Below are 19017 nucleotides of genomic sequence, written 5' to 3' on the forward strand. Positions count from 1 at the left end.
CTTAAAAGATCACTGATGTCACTGTTTGCGCCACCTAACGACATCACGTGACGTCCACCCACTTTCGCTAACTCCACCCAATGTGTCCACCCACTTCCAGCCAGCACGGTTCAGCACGGTTGTAGTCGAAAGGCAACTCCAACAGCCCCGCTCAGCTCGACTCAGCCCAACTGAGCCGCGTTGGTAGTGGAAAAGCGGCATTAGTTGCATCTCTGATTAATGCCCTCCTTGCCCGGTCTGTGAATTTTGGTGGGCGGCCTTCTCTTGTCAGGTTTGTAGTGGTGCCATATTCTTTCCATTTTGCTATAATGGATTTAATGGAGCTCCCTGGGATATTTTTTTATAACCCAACCCTGATCTATACTTCTCCACAACTTTGTCTCTGACCTGTTTGGAGGCTCCTTGGTTCTCATGTTGCTTGCTTAGTAGTGTTGCAAAGTCAGGGTCCTTCTAGAACAGGTTGATTTATACAGACATCATGTGACACTTTCGCTACGTTCACACTGCAAGGCTTAATGCTCAATTCCGATTTTTTTGTGAAATCCGATTTTTTTGTGAGGTCGTTCACATTAACAAATATATGCGACTTGTATGTGATCCTCAGTATGAACGAAAAGCGACCTAAAAGTGTTCCGCGCATTGCAGGATACGACGACGTCACACGCAGTGAGCATGGCCAGTGTTTACGGAAGTAAAACCGCCCGGTTGCGGTATGACTCCTCCAATCTAGCTTGAATAGCTGTATCCCCCCAAATGGAAATCAGCTCCCTAACCTTTGCGTCCTTCCATTGAGAAGATTCAGAACCTTCACAGCCCGAAGCGTCCCTCGCATTGATGTCATGCGCAGGGGCGCAGATACGTTTTTTGAACTGGGAGGGACAAAAAACTGGGGGGGACAAAGCTGCCAGCAAACCAACCCCGATATGCCTGTCAAACTTGTTGTTAGTAACCATAGCAACCAAGCTCGAGCTCGCAACCTGTGCAGTCTGCGCAGCTCAACCAACCGAATATCAGTCTTTGTTTTATGTGAGTTGTTGCAACTATGTATACACTGCTGTGCACCTCAATAAACCGAATGGTAATTAGTCTTTTGATTTTTCCGTGAGGTTTGCCTTATGCAAAGAAAGACAGCATAGACGTTTTTTCCTCCCTATAAGTGTGTGTGTGGGGGGGGGGACCGAACGAGGTGAATTTAAATCTGGGTGGGACGAGTCCCACCCTCTATCTGCGCCCGTGATTATGCGCCATGTTGTTGTAACTTTTTTTGAGAGGCCTACTTCAGCGCAGAATAGTGACGTTTGTGGCTTGTTGATGACGTGTAAGTCGGATGAATGCGATCTGGCGGTTCAGACTGAAGTCGCATATGAAAAGAGCGGATAGGAATCGGAATTAGGACCACATATCCAAACGGCCTGGGTCGGATTTGAAAAAATCGGATCTGTGTCGTTCATATTGTCAATAAAAGATCGGATACAGGTCACATATGGGCGAAAAGATCGGATTTGAGTCACTTCAGCCTGCAGTGTGAACGTAGCTTTTGACTGCACACAGGTGGATCTTAATCAACTAACTATGTGACTTATGAAGTGAACTGGTTGGACCAGCTCTTATTTAGGGGTTTCATATGAAAGGGGGTGAATACCTATGCCCACTCCAGATTTCTGTTTTTTTTTCATCTTAATTATTGCTGTGTCCAAAAAAAATGGGCACCTTTAAAGTGGTAGGCATGTTGTGAAAATCAAAATGGTGCTAACCCTCCAAAAATCCATTTTAATTCCAGATTGTAATGCGACAAAACACCCAGGGGGATGAATACTTTTGCAAGACACTGTACACCCCAAATGTAAACAATGCATAATGAACTACACCAAATAAGATACTTTATGATCTGAAAGTAAAGAAGATCATTCTGTAAGGGGCGAGTTCAGCAGCCTGAATCCACTTTAGTTAGGATTAGCATTCAAACGCGAGCTATCCTTTAAAAAACATAACTGGTGATCCGTACTAAACTCTAAGTGTACTGATAAATGATCAGTATTATTTTTATCCACATTCACTGGATATGAGCAGTTGCGTGCTCTGATTAGCCAACTACTACTAGGATATCAGCTCACATTCTTGGGTTTCAGTCACATGACTTTTCTTAGCGATTTCACTTCTGGTAAAACGGCTGGCGGTCAAGCAAACCAAAACGACTGATATAGTGCAAACAACTAGCGATAACTTAGAGTACGCTCGTAATCTAGAACCCACTGCTGGCTTTAGATATATTCAGAAGATTGCTATGTGCAATGGAATCGACCCCGACAGTCTGGGAAAGAAGGATTTGTCATACAATCTCAAAAACCACCCTTCAGTCGAGTTCCCCGACATCTCGAACTATCTGGTGATGCAGACGTCCTTCTACACTGCAAAACAGATGAAAGCGTGGAAGAGTATGGAGGCTTACAACTTTTTTTTTTCTACGTGGCTGTGTAAAGGACCTCGGTATCAAGTCGCTGCTGAATGAATCCTGTATTGTTTTTGCCTGTGTGGGTTTTTTTAAGCTTTTCGTTCGCATTTTTACAACGAAGCGCTGCAAATTGAAGTGTAAACAAACAACAGTTTGCTTGATTCTCACTTGTGTTGGCTCTTATCTCTCAGGTAAATCATTCACAAAGATCATCAGAAACCCCTTTAAAGACCTGGATCTTAGTTAAACAAGACGGAGAAGTGATCACGGCGCATTGTAACTGTACGGCTGGGGAAGAATTTTGTCGCGACCTTCATGCATATGGACTTTGTGAGGAGGAAACAAAGAAACAGCTGGGGACTTTAGCGCTTTGTGACAAACAAGTACCGTAAAATAACGACACGTAGCAAGAAAAGTACTTGGAAAACACTAAGGACAGAGCTGAGAGGGAAATACAAACCTTTCACCAAGTGATCACTGCAAACTCGAGCATGCTTCGACTCGGCTCCCTTCGATTTCACTGAGAGGTTCAAAAGCCACCTTTCTTCACGTCTTTTTGTGAAATCCTGGGTTCCTTCGCCCTTTTTTTTTATTAGTTCACGGGGAACCCTGAAGAAACTTATCAGTTTCACGGTTTGATCGATTCAAACAACCTAAAACAACGCAAGCGTAAGGCATTTTTCATGCGAGCAATGCACCTTCTCCGTACAAACGCTTTGTCAACTGAGCTTTGGTAGACCACCAGCTAAAGTTCTGAATAACTAATGAGGCGGATGTGACGTCACGTGAAACCCAAGAATACTGTGAGTAGAGGAAAACAAAATGGCAGGGCATGTTGCTGAAGCAACTGAGGACGAAATAAAAACTTTACTCAAAAAAACAAAACATCAGAAATTGTTAAAGTATTTCAAAGAAATAGAAATAACAAAGAATATAGTCGTCGTCACCCCCCCCAAATATCTCCTGTTTCACGCTCCAGCCCGGTCGATGGCGGTAATGCACCTTTAAGTTGGTTTGCCAATCGCCAAAAAATCCTAAAGAAGAAAAAGAACCTCAAAAATACAAAATTTTTTTTTTTTTTTGATGGTAAGAACATATTTTTTTCAAGAATTATTATCGCATTTTTCACAAGTTGCTCCTGTGATTTCACCAATTTGTTTACATTCTAAGCAGAAATTATTTTGGACATTTATCATCAAGTTTTTATTTATCTAATTTGCGCAAAAAAAATATAAAAAAAAATGCTCCATTTCTCAAAATCCAGTGAATATGGATAGAATAAAACAGTTATTCCATTCAGTCTCGTCGTACATGGCTATAGCCAACTCTGTGCTTCACGCCTTGTGGGCTATCAGCTCGTGTACGACTCAATTTCGTGGAATAATTGTTAACTATTCCAAGAAAAAAAGCTCAGAGATTTTCAAGATTAAAGTTATAGATTTACGAGAAGAAACGTGGACATTCTCCATGATAAAGCCATAAACCTACAAGGAAAAAAAAAACAAAAAAACCCCTCATATTCCGAAATTAAAACATCAGAAATTCCAAAATTAAGAAGTCACAACTTTACAAGGGGAAAGAAAAACCCATCATACCTCCCTGCTTTCTGCCTGCAATACATTCTGGGAAATGTAGGAGAAAATCTCTTGGTGTTTTATTCTTTTATATTGCACGATCAAGGAGGAAAGACTGAATTTCCTAGAACTCTCATCTCTCCCCTGCCCACTGTGTAATCACGGAGCAGTCTTGGCTGTCTTGACCAACCCAGACGGTGTGCCATCTTGCCTGGTCACGATGACTCTGTGTCAGCTGTTGGGATTTTATTTTTCTCCTTTTAGTTGTACTTTACCAGCTCATTCATACGGTCGAGTCGTTTTTCCTTGGCTGTTTGCTGAACGTAGGGACTTGAACAGAATATTACACTTGGTGTTATTCTGTCACTTGTTCATTTGGTACGAGAACTTTGTTATCCAGAAACAGTCTGGATTCTGTAGCTAGAAACCAAGTCCCTGTGTCCGAAATCCCTCTGTACTCACTGTATAGTGGACTAGATAGTGAGTTTGCCATTTTGTAGTGCTATCCGAATGTATAATGAGGATAATTACACCCTATAATAGTGCACTCAAAATATCCCACAATGCATGACGAAAAGAAGTGTACAATCGATGGTCACTAACCAAGCAATATACCCCATCATGCATTACGGTCGCGTTGAAAGAAATCAAATCACAAGCCTCAAATTTGATTTAATAAAAGGCAGCAGCAAAGAAGAAAGAACCGAAAGATGCAGGTACTTTGTATTGATGAATGTGGGAAATACGCGCAGTATAATATGGATTTATCACAAAAATACATGCAGGTATTTATTACTTTGAAACCCACAGTAATGTGCGACAGTAATGACGTAAATAACGGCGCGGCGGAGTAGTGTCCGAAAGCTTTTTTTTTTTCATTTTATGAATGAGCTTACTATATAGTCCTCTATTTCGTAATTCCCTATATAGCGAGTAGTGAATGAGTGAGTGATTTCGGACACAGAGTGTGTTAAATCATTTTACTCAAACTATTGTTTATGTATATAACTAAAAATGTGTCAAAAGTTATTATAATTTTCTTAAAAAGTTTCAATTGTCAAGCGACAAATCACTATGTTTTAATACAATACAAATTGCTATGTTTTAATATTTTTAATCCACATTATATTGTATTCATTATTAAATATAGATTAATGGCAAATGTATATGTTAGGCACAGCTTTCATGTAAATGTCAGGTTTTGAAACCCTGTCATTATTATTATTTTTAATTTTTTCCCCCTCATTGTAGTCGCTTGATGACGGTCGGGCCCACCCTGCGGGTCAGTGATGCCCCTTTTCCACCAAAGCAGTTCCAGGGCTGGTTCGGGGCCAGTGCTTAGTTTGGAACCGGGTTTTCTGTTTCCACTGACAAAGAACTGGCTCTGGGGCCAGAAAAACCGGTTCCAGGCTAGCACCAACTCTCTGCTGGGCCAGAGGAAAGAACCGCTTACGTCAGCGGGGGGGGGGCGGAGTTGTTAAGACCAACAACAATAACAAGACCGCGAAAGATCGCCATTTTTAAGTGACGAGAAGCAGCAGCTGTACAAATGCGAAGTCATCCATTATTATTATTGTTGTTGTTGCTGCTGCTGCTTCTTCCGTGTTGTTTTTGCTTCGCTATTCGTGCCAAGGTTTATGCAAACGTAGCGACGTAACTGACGTATACAATGACGTAATGACGTATACAACGACGTAACTGACGTATACAGCGACGTAATGATGTGGCTTCCCTTAGCACCGCGAGCTATGGAAAAGCAAACTGGTTCTCAGCTGGCTCGCAAGTTGAACGAGTTGTGAACCAGCACCGGCTCCGAACCAGCCCTGGAACTGATTTGGTGGAAGAGGGGTAAGAGACACCTACTGGGCGAGGGACCTTCACCATTGGTTCCAGCCCCATTCACGCTGTTATTTACATTACTTGTAATAGACATTTCACTCATAACGGAGGTGTGTTTTAAGGTTACCACCAACCGGTGTTTTTATTGACAGACCATCTTTAGGAGGGATATCAACCAAGATTAAAGGGTTCCTCCTACCCATAAGATATGGCTATGCCCTGCTGGGCACCAACCCAGTATTTCTCAGCCATGGGGTATTGGACTACTCTTTGGCTGGCCTCTCACCTTCAACCTGTCTGGCTTGGGTGGCCCTACCAGGAGCATTTGATCCTGCCAGCAGAGCTCTCAGGATTGTCAAGGCACGCAAGGCTGCACTTCTTGTACGTTGCTCTGGATAAGAGCGTCTGCTAAATGCCTGTAATGTAAAGTATTTTAATGTCACTCTCAGCTCAGCTGTTTCAAAGTAGCAGAGATTCGGGCAGATGAGAAGAATCCACGCACTGAAAGTAACAGGAAACTGCTCTCGCACAATAATTATACATTCATAAAAACAGCTATAACACACACAAAAATCTGGTTCCTTGACAACCCCTCCCCAAAAGTCTTTATTGGTTCCAAGTTTGTGACTTTTTAATCTCAGAACTTCTGAGTTCCCCCCCTCATAAATTTGTGACTTCTTAAATCCTTTAACCTCCATCGTGCCTATTGATCTATATTAATTTTGCTCATTTTCACAAGGGGTGCCAATAATTCTGGACAGCAGTGTATTTAATATGAAGGATCAGTTGGCTTCAGTGTGTTTGATCAGAAATGCTATGAGAAGTCTGGAACTGTGTGTGAACAGGTTTGCCGCAGTGTGACGACTCGCCTTGGCAGCTCGATCTTCATTGGTAGGATCGTTCGACAGGAAGTCACAGATCCCTTTAGTGGGGATGCACGTGTTCTCTGTGATGAGCGTGTGCATATAGACCTCTCCTAGCACCCTCTTCATGTGCTCACGCGTCAGGTGCGATTCCACCTCCTCGATCCATGCTGTGATTTCGCTCATTCGCTCCTCGTCTGGCTCGCCTTCAGCTTTCTTCGCTTTGGATTCGTTCGTCTCAGGGGCGTCGTCAGTCCTGCTCCTGTCCACCGTGTCGCTCTCCACCTCGTCTGGCAGAAAAGCTTTGCCGTCCTCATGGGTGGGCCTCCAACGCACCTCCACCGGCAACTTCTGCAAGGACCGGTGGAGGACACGCAACAGGAAGAGCTTGAGTCTCCAAAGGTATGTCGAGTTTGATGTGGGCGTCTTCTCATCGAGCTCGTCTTGGAGGAATTGAGGAATCTGTTTGTCATGCATGACACGCCATCGCACCAGATCCAGCAGGTCAGCCTGCTTGTAAAGGCTTTGTGTTTGTGATTCAAGAAGCTCTGCTCCTGCTTCATCTGGCGTCATGAGCGTGACGAACTGCACCAGGTTGGTGCGGATAACTGGGTGCAGCCCATTGATCATGCCTTCCGTGGTGGCCAGAGTGAGGTAGGCGCCGTTTGGGCTGGTGGCGATCCCGTGGATGCGGCAGCCACGAACACCTTCAGGAAGCTCCATCTCCTGTTGCTTGAAAACGATAGCCGTGTCGGTAAAGACCGGTGTCAACTTTTTGACCGTGCCATCCAGAGAGCAGGTGAAGACTGAGCTTCTTCTGTGCGTGGCACTTAAGGACGTAATTGGTGCCGAGTGAAGGCCAGTAACGTGAGAGTTGTGCACGTTTAGACCTGCTTTGGAGATGAGCAACAAGCACCAGAAGATATATGGGCCTCGTGCTGCGACAACCAAACTACAGTTACACTTCTGCTGAGGGTGGAAGAGTGTGATGCACTTGATGTTGCTCACTGGGATGTTATCCGTGTCTTGCCACAGCACCACCGGCTGTCTGAGGGTAAAGTATCCTTTCACGGCCTTCAAATTCACAGGCAATATTTTAACAGGTCCCAACATGCTGCCCACGATCAGGCCGCTCATCTTGCGTCCACCATGCTCGTACTCCCACCAGGCTAACACGCTTGGTGACGACACGTCCGATTTGATCGTGTTGCAAGAGACAACGGATTCCTTTCCTTCTATGGGCAGGCGGAACTGCCATACCACCAAGTCCCCGTTTTCCATAAGCACGGCCAGGAGGACGGTCCCCACATCCTTGCACTCGTTGTTGCTCTGGATCTGATGCGTGTTGCACAAGCTGGACCATTCCATCCGCACAGGCATCTGCATCCGATACCTTCTCTGAAACTCCTCAAAATCCGCCAGGTCTCCCGGCGAGGGTTCAGAAGCATTGCTACTTGAGTAGTTTCTCGATTTTAGCATGTCACCATAAAGCTCAGTGAGGTCCAGGAGCTGAGTCCATTGCAGGTGCTTGTGGCTGCTGTGAACGGTCAAGCGGCAGTCTAGCGTAAGGCAAGCCAGAACGCACCGCCCGTTCATGTCGCAGCCGAGCGGCGACCAGCTGGTGTACTTTATGCCACGCGGAGCCCCGGCTTGAGGATTCATAATTCTATCCAGCAGAAAAACCTGCTTCACTGAAGGCTCATCAGAGTTTTCAAACTTTCGTTTCACTGATTGCACTTTGTTCTCCGGGCCCACCTGATAACAAAATACGTTAATTATATGTTATGCAGTGAGGATTGTGCAAATACATTGTTTCAGCATCGTATTCACTATGGCAGCGTTAAAACTGTCGAGAAAAATCTCATTATTTATGACGAGGTCACTCAACACTGAAACTTTTCAATTCATTATCTGGCAATGTGCTGCAATTTATGACACATGACAGAATGGCGACTTATCACTTTCTTATAAAGTGGGTTGGCCATCTGTAAGCAATTAGACTTATTTTTGCACACAAGGCCGTCCTGGGAATTGCCGATGTACTTGTTTTACATATGGTACACAATGTAGGCCTACTTGTCTGCACATTTAAATTGCAATATGGTACCAGTTAGACATGTGAAGTTTTGTTACACCAGTATCTTGTTATGGAATAGCCTACCTCGTCATATTACAGAACCTCAGGTAGGTACAAACCCCAGTTTAAGTCTCAGGTTAAAGAATTTTTAATCAATAGACCGGCGGCTACAATTATTGACAGTCCATAATTAGACACCTTTTCAGATTTACCAATAAACAAATTTGCAAAGGCGAATTTTGGTTACAACAGCTATTATTGGTCAATTAATCAGCCGGAAGACCCGCCTCACGCTTTGATCTTGTCGTCTGATGATACAGCTCGTTACCCGAGATGGAATTTTTTTTAGCACGATCAGCAATTTGAGGAAAACCCAGATGTTATCATCGCAGGTAAGCATGGTGGAAAGATCACGGACATGTTTTTACTGATCAAATTTACCGATATTTCATGATCTTGTCGAAACCTACTTTGTTTCTTACTCTTTCATTTGACAGTCGCCATTTTGTATCTAAACGCACGTTTGAGAAGTCACGTGAGGTGTCGATAATAGTGATCACTTTCACCGGCGTCCACCATTATCGACACGCTGTGGAATTACAACTGTGATGGATCGATCTTTGTGTAACATTGTTGAAGTAGATGAAGTACTTTAAAAAAAATAAAAAAAGTGCTGTGATTTATAATTTTTTCTTATTCATAACAGAATGGAATGTTTATAGAGTATTTGGACTCCGATTGCAATAAATAGAATTAGACCAGAATTAAATTCCGAGCATATAAAAAAAAATTACATGCTTAAAATATTCAGATTTTTCTATTCCATTCAGAAACTTTTTTTTGCAGTTTGTTGTAAATATCTACCACATATTACAATCAGTAGACATTTTATATTTTTAAATGTAAATTTAAAATCTCAATTTAAAAAATAAATAAATAAATAAATAAATAAATAAAAATCAACCCTTGACCTGGAGTTTCATGTGGTTATAATGTCAATTGCCTGTTGACATATTGGTAAACTACAAAACTTGAAATTAATACAAACAAGAACGAATGATGAACAAAATGTGATCTACGAAAATACTTAGAAAGCGGGTAGAAAATGGAACAAAAAGATTTTCTGACACAGGTTAAACATTATCAGTTCATTTGTTTACAGACATTCAAATTACTTCCTCATTTACATAAACAACGAAATATCTTCTACATTTCTATCAATGTATGCCATTTACCAGCTGGGAGGTCCGTATCGTGAAATACCGTGACCAAGGTCTTGAAAGTACTGAGCGAGGCCCTCTGGGCATTCAAGGCCGAGGTCACGGTATTTCACCATATGGACCGACCTTAAGCTGGTAAATAATATATTTATTTTTTTCTTTACCAAATTCTAACAGAAAACGAGAGCGCCCGAAAGGGAAAACCGAGCCGAGCCACCATTTTGAATCCTCATTCACGGCTGTAATGCAAATGGCTTCCTCCTCAGTATACAAGTGCACTTCCATGGCAGGAAAAAAAACTACATTTTGCCGCCTATGTAGTCCCCTATTTATACAAAATTGAGTCATTCAGGATTCAGCCATGTTTTTGCTCGGCGTTAGCAAGTTAGAGGTTTTTAGCTTTCTCCTGAAATGTTTTCTTTTATTTCTTCTTCCTCAGGGGAGTAAAACTCGCTTTCGCTGTGAACACTGTCGTTATGGCTATCCATGATGTAAAATTAATGCTATTCTCCTGAGAAATGCGAAAATAAACGTTGACAAAAATTGCTACCATGTTCAGGGATGTGATTTGGGGCTGGTGAAATTATCTGAAAATTTTAGCCGGGGGTCTGGGGGCCGCAGGCCCCCAGCTGGTCCAGGGCAGCACCCTGGTGGGGGGACAAGGGGGAAAGCCCCCCGAAGCTCCTGGGTTTTGGGGTTTTCTGACTTAAAAATTGTACTAAAATGGCAAGCAAACACACAAGAAAAAACTTGTCATGATTAACAAATTCAAGCCAATTTAATGGTCAACATGCAACTCTGACACACACACACTCTCGCTCACTCTCTCTCTCACTCGCACGCGCACACACTCTCTCGCTCGCGCTCTCTCGTGCGCTCTCTCTCACTCGCGCGCGCACACGCTCTCTCTCTCGCGCACTCTCACTCGCACTCTCACTCTCACTCGCACTCGCTTTGCATCTTTACGCTCGATCACGGAGGCTGCCATCTTACAGCTATCTAACAAGCGCGTTCATTGGTTGTTACAGAGCGATGGGCCAATCACGTACCTCGTTTCATCTCAATGACGGAATTGCGTAAATGACGTAATTACATCAATGAGATGAAACGAGGTACATGATTGGCCCATCGCTCTGTAACAACCAATGAATGCGCTCGCTTCAAACAAAGAATTGAAAGATGGCAGCCTCCGTGATCGAGGCGTAAAGATGCAAATCCGAGGCTGCCATCTTTCAAACAAAGTCGGAACGAATAGGATACGAATGTGGATTTGAGGGAAAAATCGGAAGCATTTTTTTTTCAAGTTTTGAGGTGAAAAAAGCGGAATTCCGCGAATTCGCGGAAAAATCACATCCCTGCATGTTTGCTGCTGTTGTGAACGAGCGAGTCGCCAGAGGTCCGTAACTGGGGTCCGTACCGTAGGATATGGACCTGCTCGCCAGCCAATCAGAGCGCAGGGTTTGATGGAAACTGGACCGTGGAAAAAAAAGAAGAAATAGCTTCTATATTTAAGATATATTTTTTACTAAATATAAAAGTCTATGTAAAACAAATTTTAAATAAAAAACTGTTTTGTTAGCTTAATACCACATACCTATTATAAAAAAAAAATCAAATCATCTGGGTGTCGATAACTGTGGACAAAGGTGTCACGTGATCTGATACGCTATAAATAATCAGGAATCAGCTCATTTTTTTCCAGCGGAAGTGAGTAATTATTCATGCACAATTTACGTATTGAAAGTCTTTTCTACTTTTGCACTGGCCAAAAGATCGTTAAGGTGTCGATAACTGTAGCCGCCGCTCTAGTTATTGTTCTCAGGAGTCTTCAGCTTTTATTCAGTATTAAAACATTTACTTGTTATTGTATCCTTTAACTTTTGCTCCCATGTTGATCACATAACTCCTTTTGGACCACGATGGAAATAAGTGTTTGCACTTTATTGTGCTATGATATCATTGTATTGTTTTTATACAAATGTCATTTTAATAATGAAGTCAATCAAAATCAAAAGTTGATTTTAATGAACTAGACAAGAGAGACAGGAGATATTTGATAAATCAGCTTCCATTTATGATTAGTTAGTAGCAGAGGTGGACAGTAACAAAGTACACTTACTTGAGTACTGTACTTAATATGCATTTTGAGTACCTGTACTTTGAGTATTATTTTTGTTGGAAACTTATGACTAACTTCACTACATTTGAAAAACAAATATTGTACTTTTCACGCCACTACATTTCCATCAAGGTCCTTGTTACTCGTTACCATGAAGCAAATCTGAAAGTGGATGTTTTTTTCTTTTCTTTTCTAAAACGTGATTGTTTTTTTTTTTGCTGGTGACTATGACTACGTTTACATGCACATCCAAATCGAGCTGCTGTCAGTAATCGAGCTGAAGGTCCCAGCAGGGTGCCAGAGAAATCCAATCCTACATGCACACAACTGAAATCGGGCTATTGTGTGAGGTGCATTGTGCACCCGAGCCACAGGTGGCGCAACACGCCCGATCGTGTTGGTACACTTCCGGTTGTCGTCATGAAGAAGAGCTATTCAAGAGTGTAAACAAAGTTATCAGTTCCGTGTTCTCCATTGCGCGTTTTTCTCCCGTCCATGAATTTTAATATATTCAACTCCTTAAGCTGAATGAGCATGAACTCTGTCTCCTCATTGCTCCAGAAGTGCACGTTTCTACTTGCCTGTGGCAGTGGGGGCGTGGTCAAGCGCCGGTCTGTGACAGGAGGGCGGAGCCAGGGAAGGTGAGTGTCAGAATAACTACACCTGACGGTAATTAACCTGTGTTTGTGTGTCTTCCCAGTAACCGCGCCCTATTTAAGGAGGCAGAGGGAGAGCAGAGGGGACAGCTCATCCCGGGACTAGAACACAGCGCGCGCGCGTTTGTTTTTCTCTCAAGAATAAAAGTAGGCTGTTAAACTGAAAAGTCTGACAATAAAAAGCCTATTAGTACCAGAAGCTTTGTCCTGCCGTCCTCTGTGCTCCACCCACACTTCAGAGAGCTCTACATCGCCATTTTCTCTTCTTCGTTTGTTCCTCCTGACCTCTTCTGCTGCTCGCTACTACTGTTGTCATGCCGACCGAGGCTGTTGTGTTTCCCGCTTGTGGTCTCGTCATTCCCGGAAGTAGCTCGACAACTAGCTCGATAGGGTATACATGCACAAAGTAGCTCGGCAGAAATCGCATAAACTAAGTCATGTAGCTCGATTCCGAGAAATCAAGTTCGGTTCAATTTCAGCCGAATTAAGGTGTATACATGGCATTTTGAACTTCGATTTCAGTCGAGCAACGGCAGAAATTCGATTCTCTCTATGTGCATGTAAACGTAGTGACTGAGACAGCCAATCAGTAAATCACTAGGGTCACGTCACGTCCATAGACGGTATAAAATCAAGTTCAATGATTTCTCAGCAGCTTTATTTGAACACGATCAGTTGATGGAAGGAGGCGGTTCTTCTGGAGAATGCACACACCCATGGCCATACCTAGAAGCCATGTTTCAGTTTTCTGAAAGGATGAAAGATTTGTTTCATTTTAAACGCTCGCCTAAAACGGAGCACATCACGGCCTACAATAACTCACCATTCAAACAAGATTGAGGTCTGTAAACGTTTTATTCCAAGAGAAAGCTTGCAATGAAGCTGTCTGTGCTTTTAGAGCTAGCGATAACGTTGCAATAGCTATGCAGTCTGGTTAGTCGAATGACTTTCTATGGATTTGCCCGCCAAGTTGCCGTAGCCTTGTCCACGGCTAACGTTAACACATAGCTAGTTAACTTGGACACTATTAGCGTAACTCCATTTTTACACGCTAACATGAACAACTTTAACTTTTCTGAAGCCGTTTCAGAAATTTGTTTTAGCATAATCTTGCCAAATAAATAGAATGTAGACATTTCTTTTCGCGTAACGTTAGCTACCCAATATGATTTCGAGTTTGAAAAGAGCTTGCTAGCATGTCAGGTGGAGCTTCAACTCTACAGGTTCTACAAGCTCGTCAGTAAACCCATTAGGTTGCTTCAGAGGCAATTAGGTATTGTAAGCATTGACAGAAAATGTACTCTTAATACTTAAAAAGGTCATAGGCAATGGTCGGAGGTGAAACGTAGAATATCAACTTTGTCTAGAAGAACGACCCAAAAAGCGAACTCAATCTTCCTGGTGTCTAATTTGCACCCTAAAATTGAATAAAACGGTTAAAATATACTGTTTTGCCCAATTTCGGAAGGTTTGTTTACATCTCACTTATGCGCACTTTCACCGCCAGGGGGCCGTCGTTGTGGCGTCATTTAAGCCAAACAGACCGGGAGCAGTCCTGTTTACACTTGCGAACCGAGCACACGTGTACGGACTTTGGTCGTGAGAGGTTGTGTAAAATGTCTGATAGCGATTTTGAAGTAGGAACTCTCCAAATTGAATATCGAGAGGTGAAACCGTATATGTATGAACCTCTGGCCGTTGCGAAGAATGTGGCTCACTGGTTTGACCGTGCGGCCTCGGAATCGGACAGCGACTCAGCCGACTCTGATCGCGGTGACCCCGGACCTCAACAAGACTCGCGCCCAAACGATTTATCCTGGTAGTTATGATAAATTCCTACTTTCGTCGTAATACTAAATAAGAGCCCTTTTGAAGAATAATTAAACCGCCCTCCCTAGTGGATATAGGGAACGATTACTGGACAGTGCGCCGGTAAGCCACATTAGCCTGCCATCCGCGGCATTATACTATTTATAGCCGACTCCAAGCGAGGAAATATCCCTTTGTCTCATTTCCACAAAGATTGTACAGGATCCCTCAGGATTCTTGACTTGTCAATTGCAAGCAAAAGTAAAAATGTTTACCTCCAATCTTCTTTTTTCTTGAGCGTTGCTGCTCCGTTTCTTATTGGACTGCTTGATTTTGTTTCACGCGCACAATCCACACTCTCCGCTTCGTCTCCTCTTCCGGAAAAAGCCAACCCTTTGGCTTCACGCGCACAACCCTCTCGCTCCGCCTCTTCTCCTCTTTCGGAAAAAGCCAACCCGCTCGCTCCGGCTCTTCTCCTCTTTCGGGAAAAGCCAACCCGTTCGCTCCGCCTCTTCTCCTCTCTCGGTAAAAGGTAAAAACTTCTGCCTGAACTGGTCCCGTTGTTACAGTTCACTGCACAACAATAAGGCATGGGGGGTTTTCTTTGGAAATTCCTGAACGCACGTCTGCACTCAAGCCGAACGGCAATGTAAGTAAACGGAAGTGGACTCAACTCAAGCGGTTTGTTTGGCTTAAATGACGTCACGCGCCAAGTGGTCACGAAAACAGAACAGAAATTCGCCGCGATCCGCGCTAACTTGTTTTAATTATTACTTACTAACAATACTTCTTGGGACCAGAAGAAAATTCCAGAGGGTTTTTTAACATAAAGTTTCAAATGTGCATAAAATTAAAACCGTTGCCTACGAGCTTTAAGTATTTTTAAAAGCAAGTACTTCAGTACTTTGACTTAAGTAAAAATTTGACTGGACAACTTTCATTTGTATTGGCGTAACATTTGACCAGTGGGATCTGTACTTTGACTTAAAGTGCATATCACGGGTAAATTCAGGAGCAAGATCAATGTAATTCTCCTATTTCATGTTAAACTTTGGTTAAATATCTGTCACATTTTGCATTCTGTGCAATTTTTTTACCTTGCGCAATACCAGAAAAATTCAGTTGAAATCAAGCCATTTGAGGTGAATTGGTCCGCCTCTGAAAAAACTCGGCATTTGGATTTCCTGGCAAACACTGATTTTCGTGACTTCGCGTGCGGGACGCCTCCTTCTGAATCCTACGTCAGCGCTGGTTTGTTTGAGAAAACGACCTGGTGGTTTTCTACAAATTTCTTCAACGTTATCATGTAACTATTAAAATGGTTAACAGATGTATCGTAGGAGGGTGTAGCAACACCAATCTTGATGGGATTAGTACTCATCGTTTTCCAAAAGGCCGGACGATGAGAGAGAAACGGGAGCGCTTGGTCTACACAGGCTGTGCACTGAAACCGTGCAGGTAACGTCACAAATTTGGCTCCAGACTCCCTTGGGATTTTTCCAGACGTGTTTTGTTAATTTATTATTTTCTGCTTTAGACAGATGGCCTTGTGCAAAATTACCCTTCTGGATGAGTGTGTACAGTAAAGGGACATACTTTCATATATAAAAAAAACCCTGAAATTGGTCCAGAACATGCACTTTAAAGGGCACATCACGGGTAAATTCAGGAGCAAGATCAATGTTAAACTTTGGTGAAATATCTGTCACATTTTGCGCATTTTTTTTTTACCTTGCGCAATACCAGAAAAATGGCTTGATTTCAACTGAATTTGAGGCAAATTCATCCACCTTTGAAAAAACTCGGCATTTGGATTTCCCGGCAAACACTGATTTTCGTGACGTCGCGTGCGGGACGCCTCCTTCTGAATCCTACGTCAGCGCTGGTTTGTTTGAGAAAACGACCTGGTGGTTTTCTGCAAATTTCTTCAACGTTATCATGTAATTATTAAAATGGTTAACAGATGTATCATAGGAGGGTGTAGCAACACCAATCTTGATGGGATTAGTACTCATCGTTTCCCAAAAGACCGGACAATGAGAGAGAAATGGGAGCGCTTGGTCTACACAGGCTGTGCACTGAAACCGTGCAAAGCTCGCGCAGCCTGCTGGCGCTTCCGCAGGTGACGTCACGAATCTGGCTCCAGACTCCCTTGGGATTTTTCCAGACGTGTTTTGTCATCATATTTTTTTCTGCTGTAGACAGATGGCCTTGTGCAAAATTACCCTTCTGGATGAGTGTGTAAAGGGACATTCTTTCATATAAAAAAAAACAACCTGAAATTGGTCCAGAACATGCACTTTAAAGGGCACATCACGGGTAAATTCAGGAGGAAGATCAATGTTAAACTTTGGTCAAATATCTGTCACATTTTGCACAATTTTTTTTACCTTGCGCAATACCAGAAAAATTCAATTGAAATCAAGCCATTTGAGGTGAATTGGTCCACCTCTGAAAAAACTTGGCATTTGGATTTCCCGGCAAACATTGATTTTCGTGACGTCGCGTGCGGGACGCCTCCTTCTGAATCCTACGTCAGCGCTGGTTTGTTTATGAGAAAACGACCTGGTGGTTTTCTGCAAATTTCTTCAACGTTATCGCGTAATTATTAAAATGGTTAACAGATGTATCGTAGGAGGGTGTACAGTAGCAACACCAATCTTGATGGGATTAGTACTCATCGTTTCCCAAAAGACCGGACGATGAGAGAGAAACGGGAGCGCTTGGTCTACACAGGCTGTGCACTGAAACCGTGCAGGTAACGTCACGAATCTGGCTCCAGACTCCCTTGGGATTTTTCCAGACGTGTTTTGTTAATTTATTTTTTTCTGCTTTAGACAGATGGCCTTGTGCAAAATTACCCTTCTGGATGAGTGTGTAAAGGGACATACTCTCATATATATAAAAAAAAACAAACCTGAAATTGGTCCAGAACATGCACTTTAAAGGGCACATCACAGATAAATTCAGGAGCAAGATCAATGTTAAACTCTGGTCAAATATCTGTCACATTTTGCGCATTTTTTTTTACCTTGCACAATACCAGAAAAATGGCTTGATTTCAACTGAATTTGAGGCAAATTCATCCACCTCTGAAAAAACTCGGCATTTGGATTTCCCGGCAAATGTTGATTTTCGTGACGTCGCGTGCGGGACGCCTCCTTCTGAATCCTACATCAGCGCTGGTTTGTTTGAGAAAACGACCTGGTGGTTTTCTGCAAATTTCTTCAACGTTATCATGTAATTATTAAAATGGTTAACAGATGTATCGTAGGAGGGTGTAGCAACACCAATCTTGATGGGATTAGTACTCATCGTTTCCCAAAAGACCGGACAATGAGAGAGAAACGGGAGCGCTTGGTCTACACAGGCTGTGCACTGAAACCGTGCAAAGCTCGCGCAGCCTGCTGGCGCTTCCGCAGGTGACGTCACGAATCTGGCTCCAGACTCCCTTGGGATTTTTCCAGACGTGTTTTGTCATTATATTTTTTTCTGCTGTAGACAGATGGCCTTGTGCAAAATTACGCTTCTGGATGAGTGTGTAAAAGGGACATACTTTCATATATAAAAAAAAAACTGAAATTGGTCCAGGATATGCACTTTAAGTAATAAAGTTGGGTACTTTGTCCACCTCTGGTTAGTAGGACATTTTCCTGCCATCACTTGATGATGAAGTGAGAAATGAGCAAACTGTGGTCTCCTGAACAATTTGCATATGAGTTTTTGCAAGTGCTCTTCAAAGCAAAAAGATGATTGCATGATGTATTGTTTTTTCCTTCACAGTTTAATCTTTAGATCTGATTCACTTCACATTGTCCATGTTATTGTTGCAGCTTGGTGTGTGTGTGTGTGTGTGTACATGCCTTGAGTTCACACACGGACTCCGGTAGAGGGATGTGAGTGCGGTGAAGCACTAAACCCTGGCTGTGTGTGTGCTGCTCGCACAGCAGCTCCATGAGGGACACACTGCTCACAGTGGACACGGCGAGCCGATGATCCTCCGACCACGTCAAAGCCTCCAACCCGCTCACCGGACTCAGGAGCTTCACCACCGGCTCTCGCTTCACTATGGGCCCGAATCCGGCCCAGAAATCAACATCCGGCCCCTGTTTCTCCACAGACACGGCCTCACCCACATCCACAACACGGCTCGGCTCAGAAGACGCCATTTTCCATCTGAAAATAAACACTTCCGTCTCCAGGAAGTAGCGATACCGGAAGAGGCGGGACCTCTTGAGCGCCTTCCAGTCCTGGTTGCCATGTTTACTCTAATCACTCTTGTTCACACATCCAGTATGTTGTGCCAAATAATAATTAACCGACTTTATTAACATGAGTAAAAGAGTTCTTTTGACACATTTACGATTCATTGTCAATATTTATTTAAAACCTATCAAGATAAAATTTC

The 19017-nt window shown here is 43.0% G+C and overlaps 1 protein-coding gene across 2 annotated transcripts in view; it reads right to left on the reverse strand.

Moving 5' to 3' along the window:
• The window catches only part of gtf3c4 (general transcription factor IIIC, polypeptide 4), a 36566-nt gene extending 17768 nt beyond the window's left edge, over positions 1–18798 (reverse strand). For both annotated transcript variants that reach the window (XR_009655712.1, XM_060935443.1), the window contains exons 1-2: positions 18473–18798; positions 6735–8483 (exon numbers count right to left, since the gene is read on the reverse strand). Coding sequence is in view for 1 of the 2 variants with exons in the window: in XM_060935443.1 (XP_060791426.1) it covers positions 6735–8483; positions 18473–18778 (2055 nt within the window). In the remaining variant the exon portion in view is untranslated. The remainder of the gene's footprint in view (positions 1–6734; positions 8484–18472) is intronic.
• Between the last annotated feature and the right edge of the window lie 219 nt (positions 18799–19017).

The sequence above is a fragment of the Neoarius graeffei genome, chromosome 12, assembly GCF_027579695.1.
Source record: "Neoarius graeffei isolate fNeoGra1 chromosome 12, fNeoGra1.pri, whole genome shotgun sequence".
NCBI classification, from domain to species: Eukaryota; Metazoa; Chordata; class Actinopteri; order Siluriformes; family Ariidae; genus Neoarius; species Neoarius graeffei.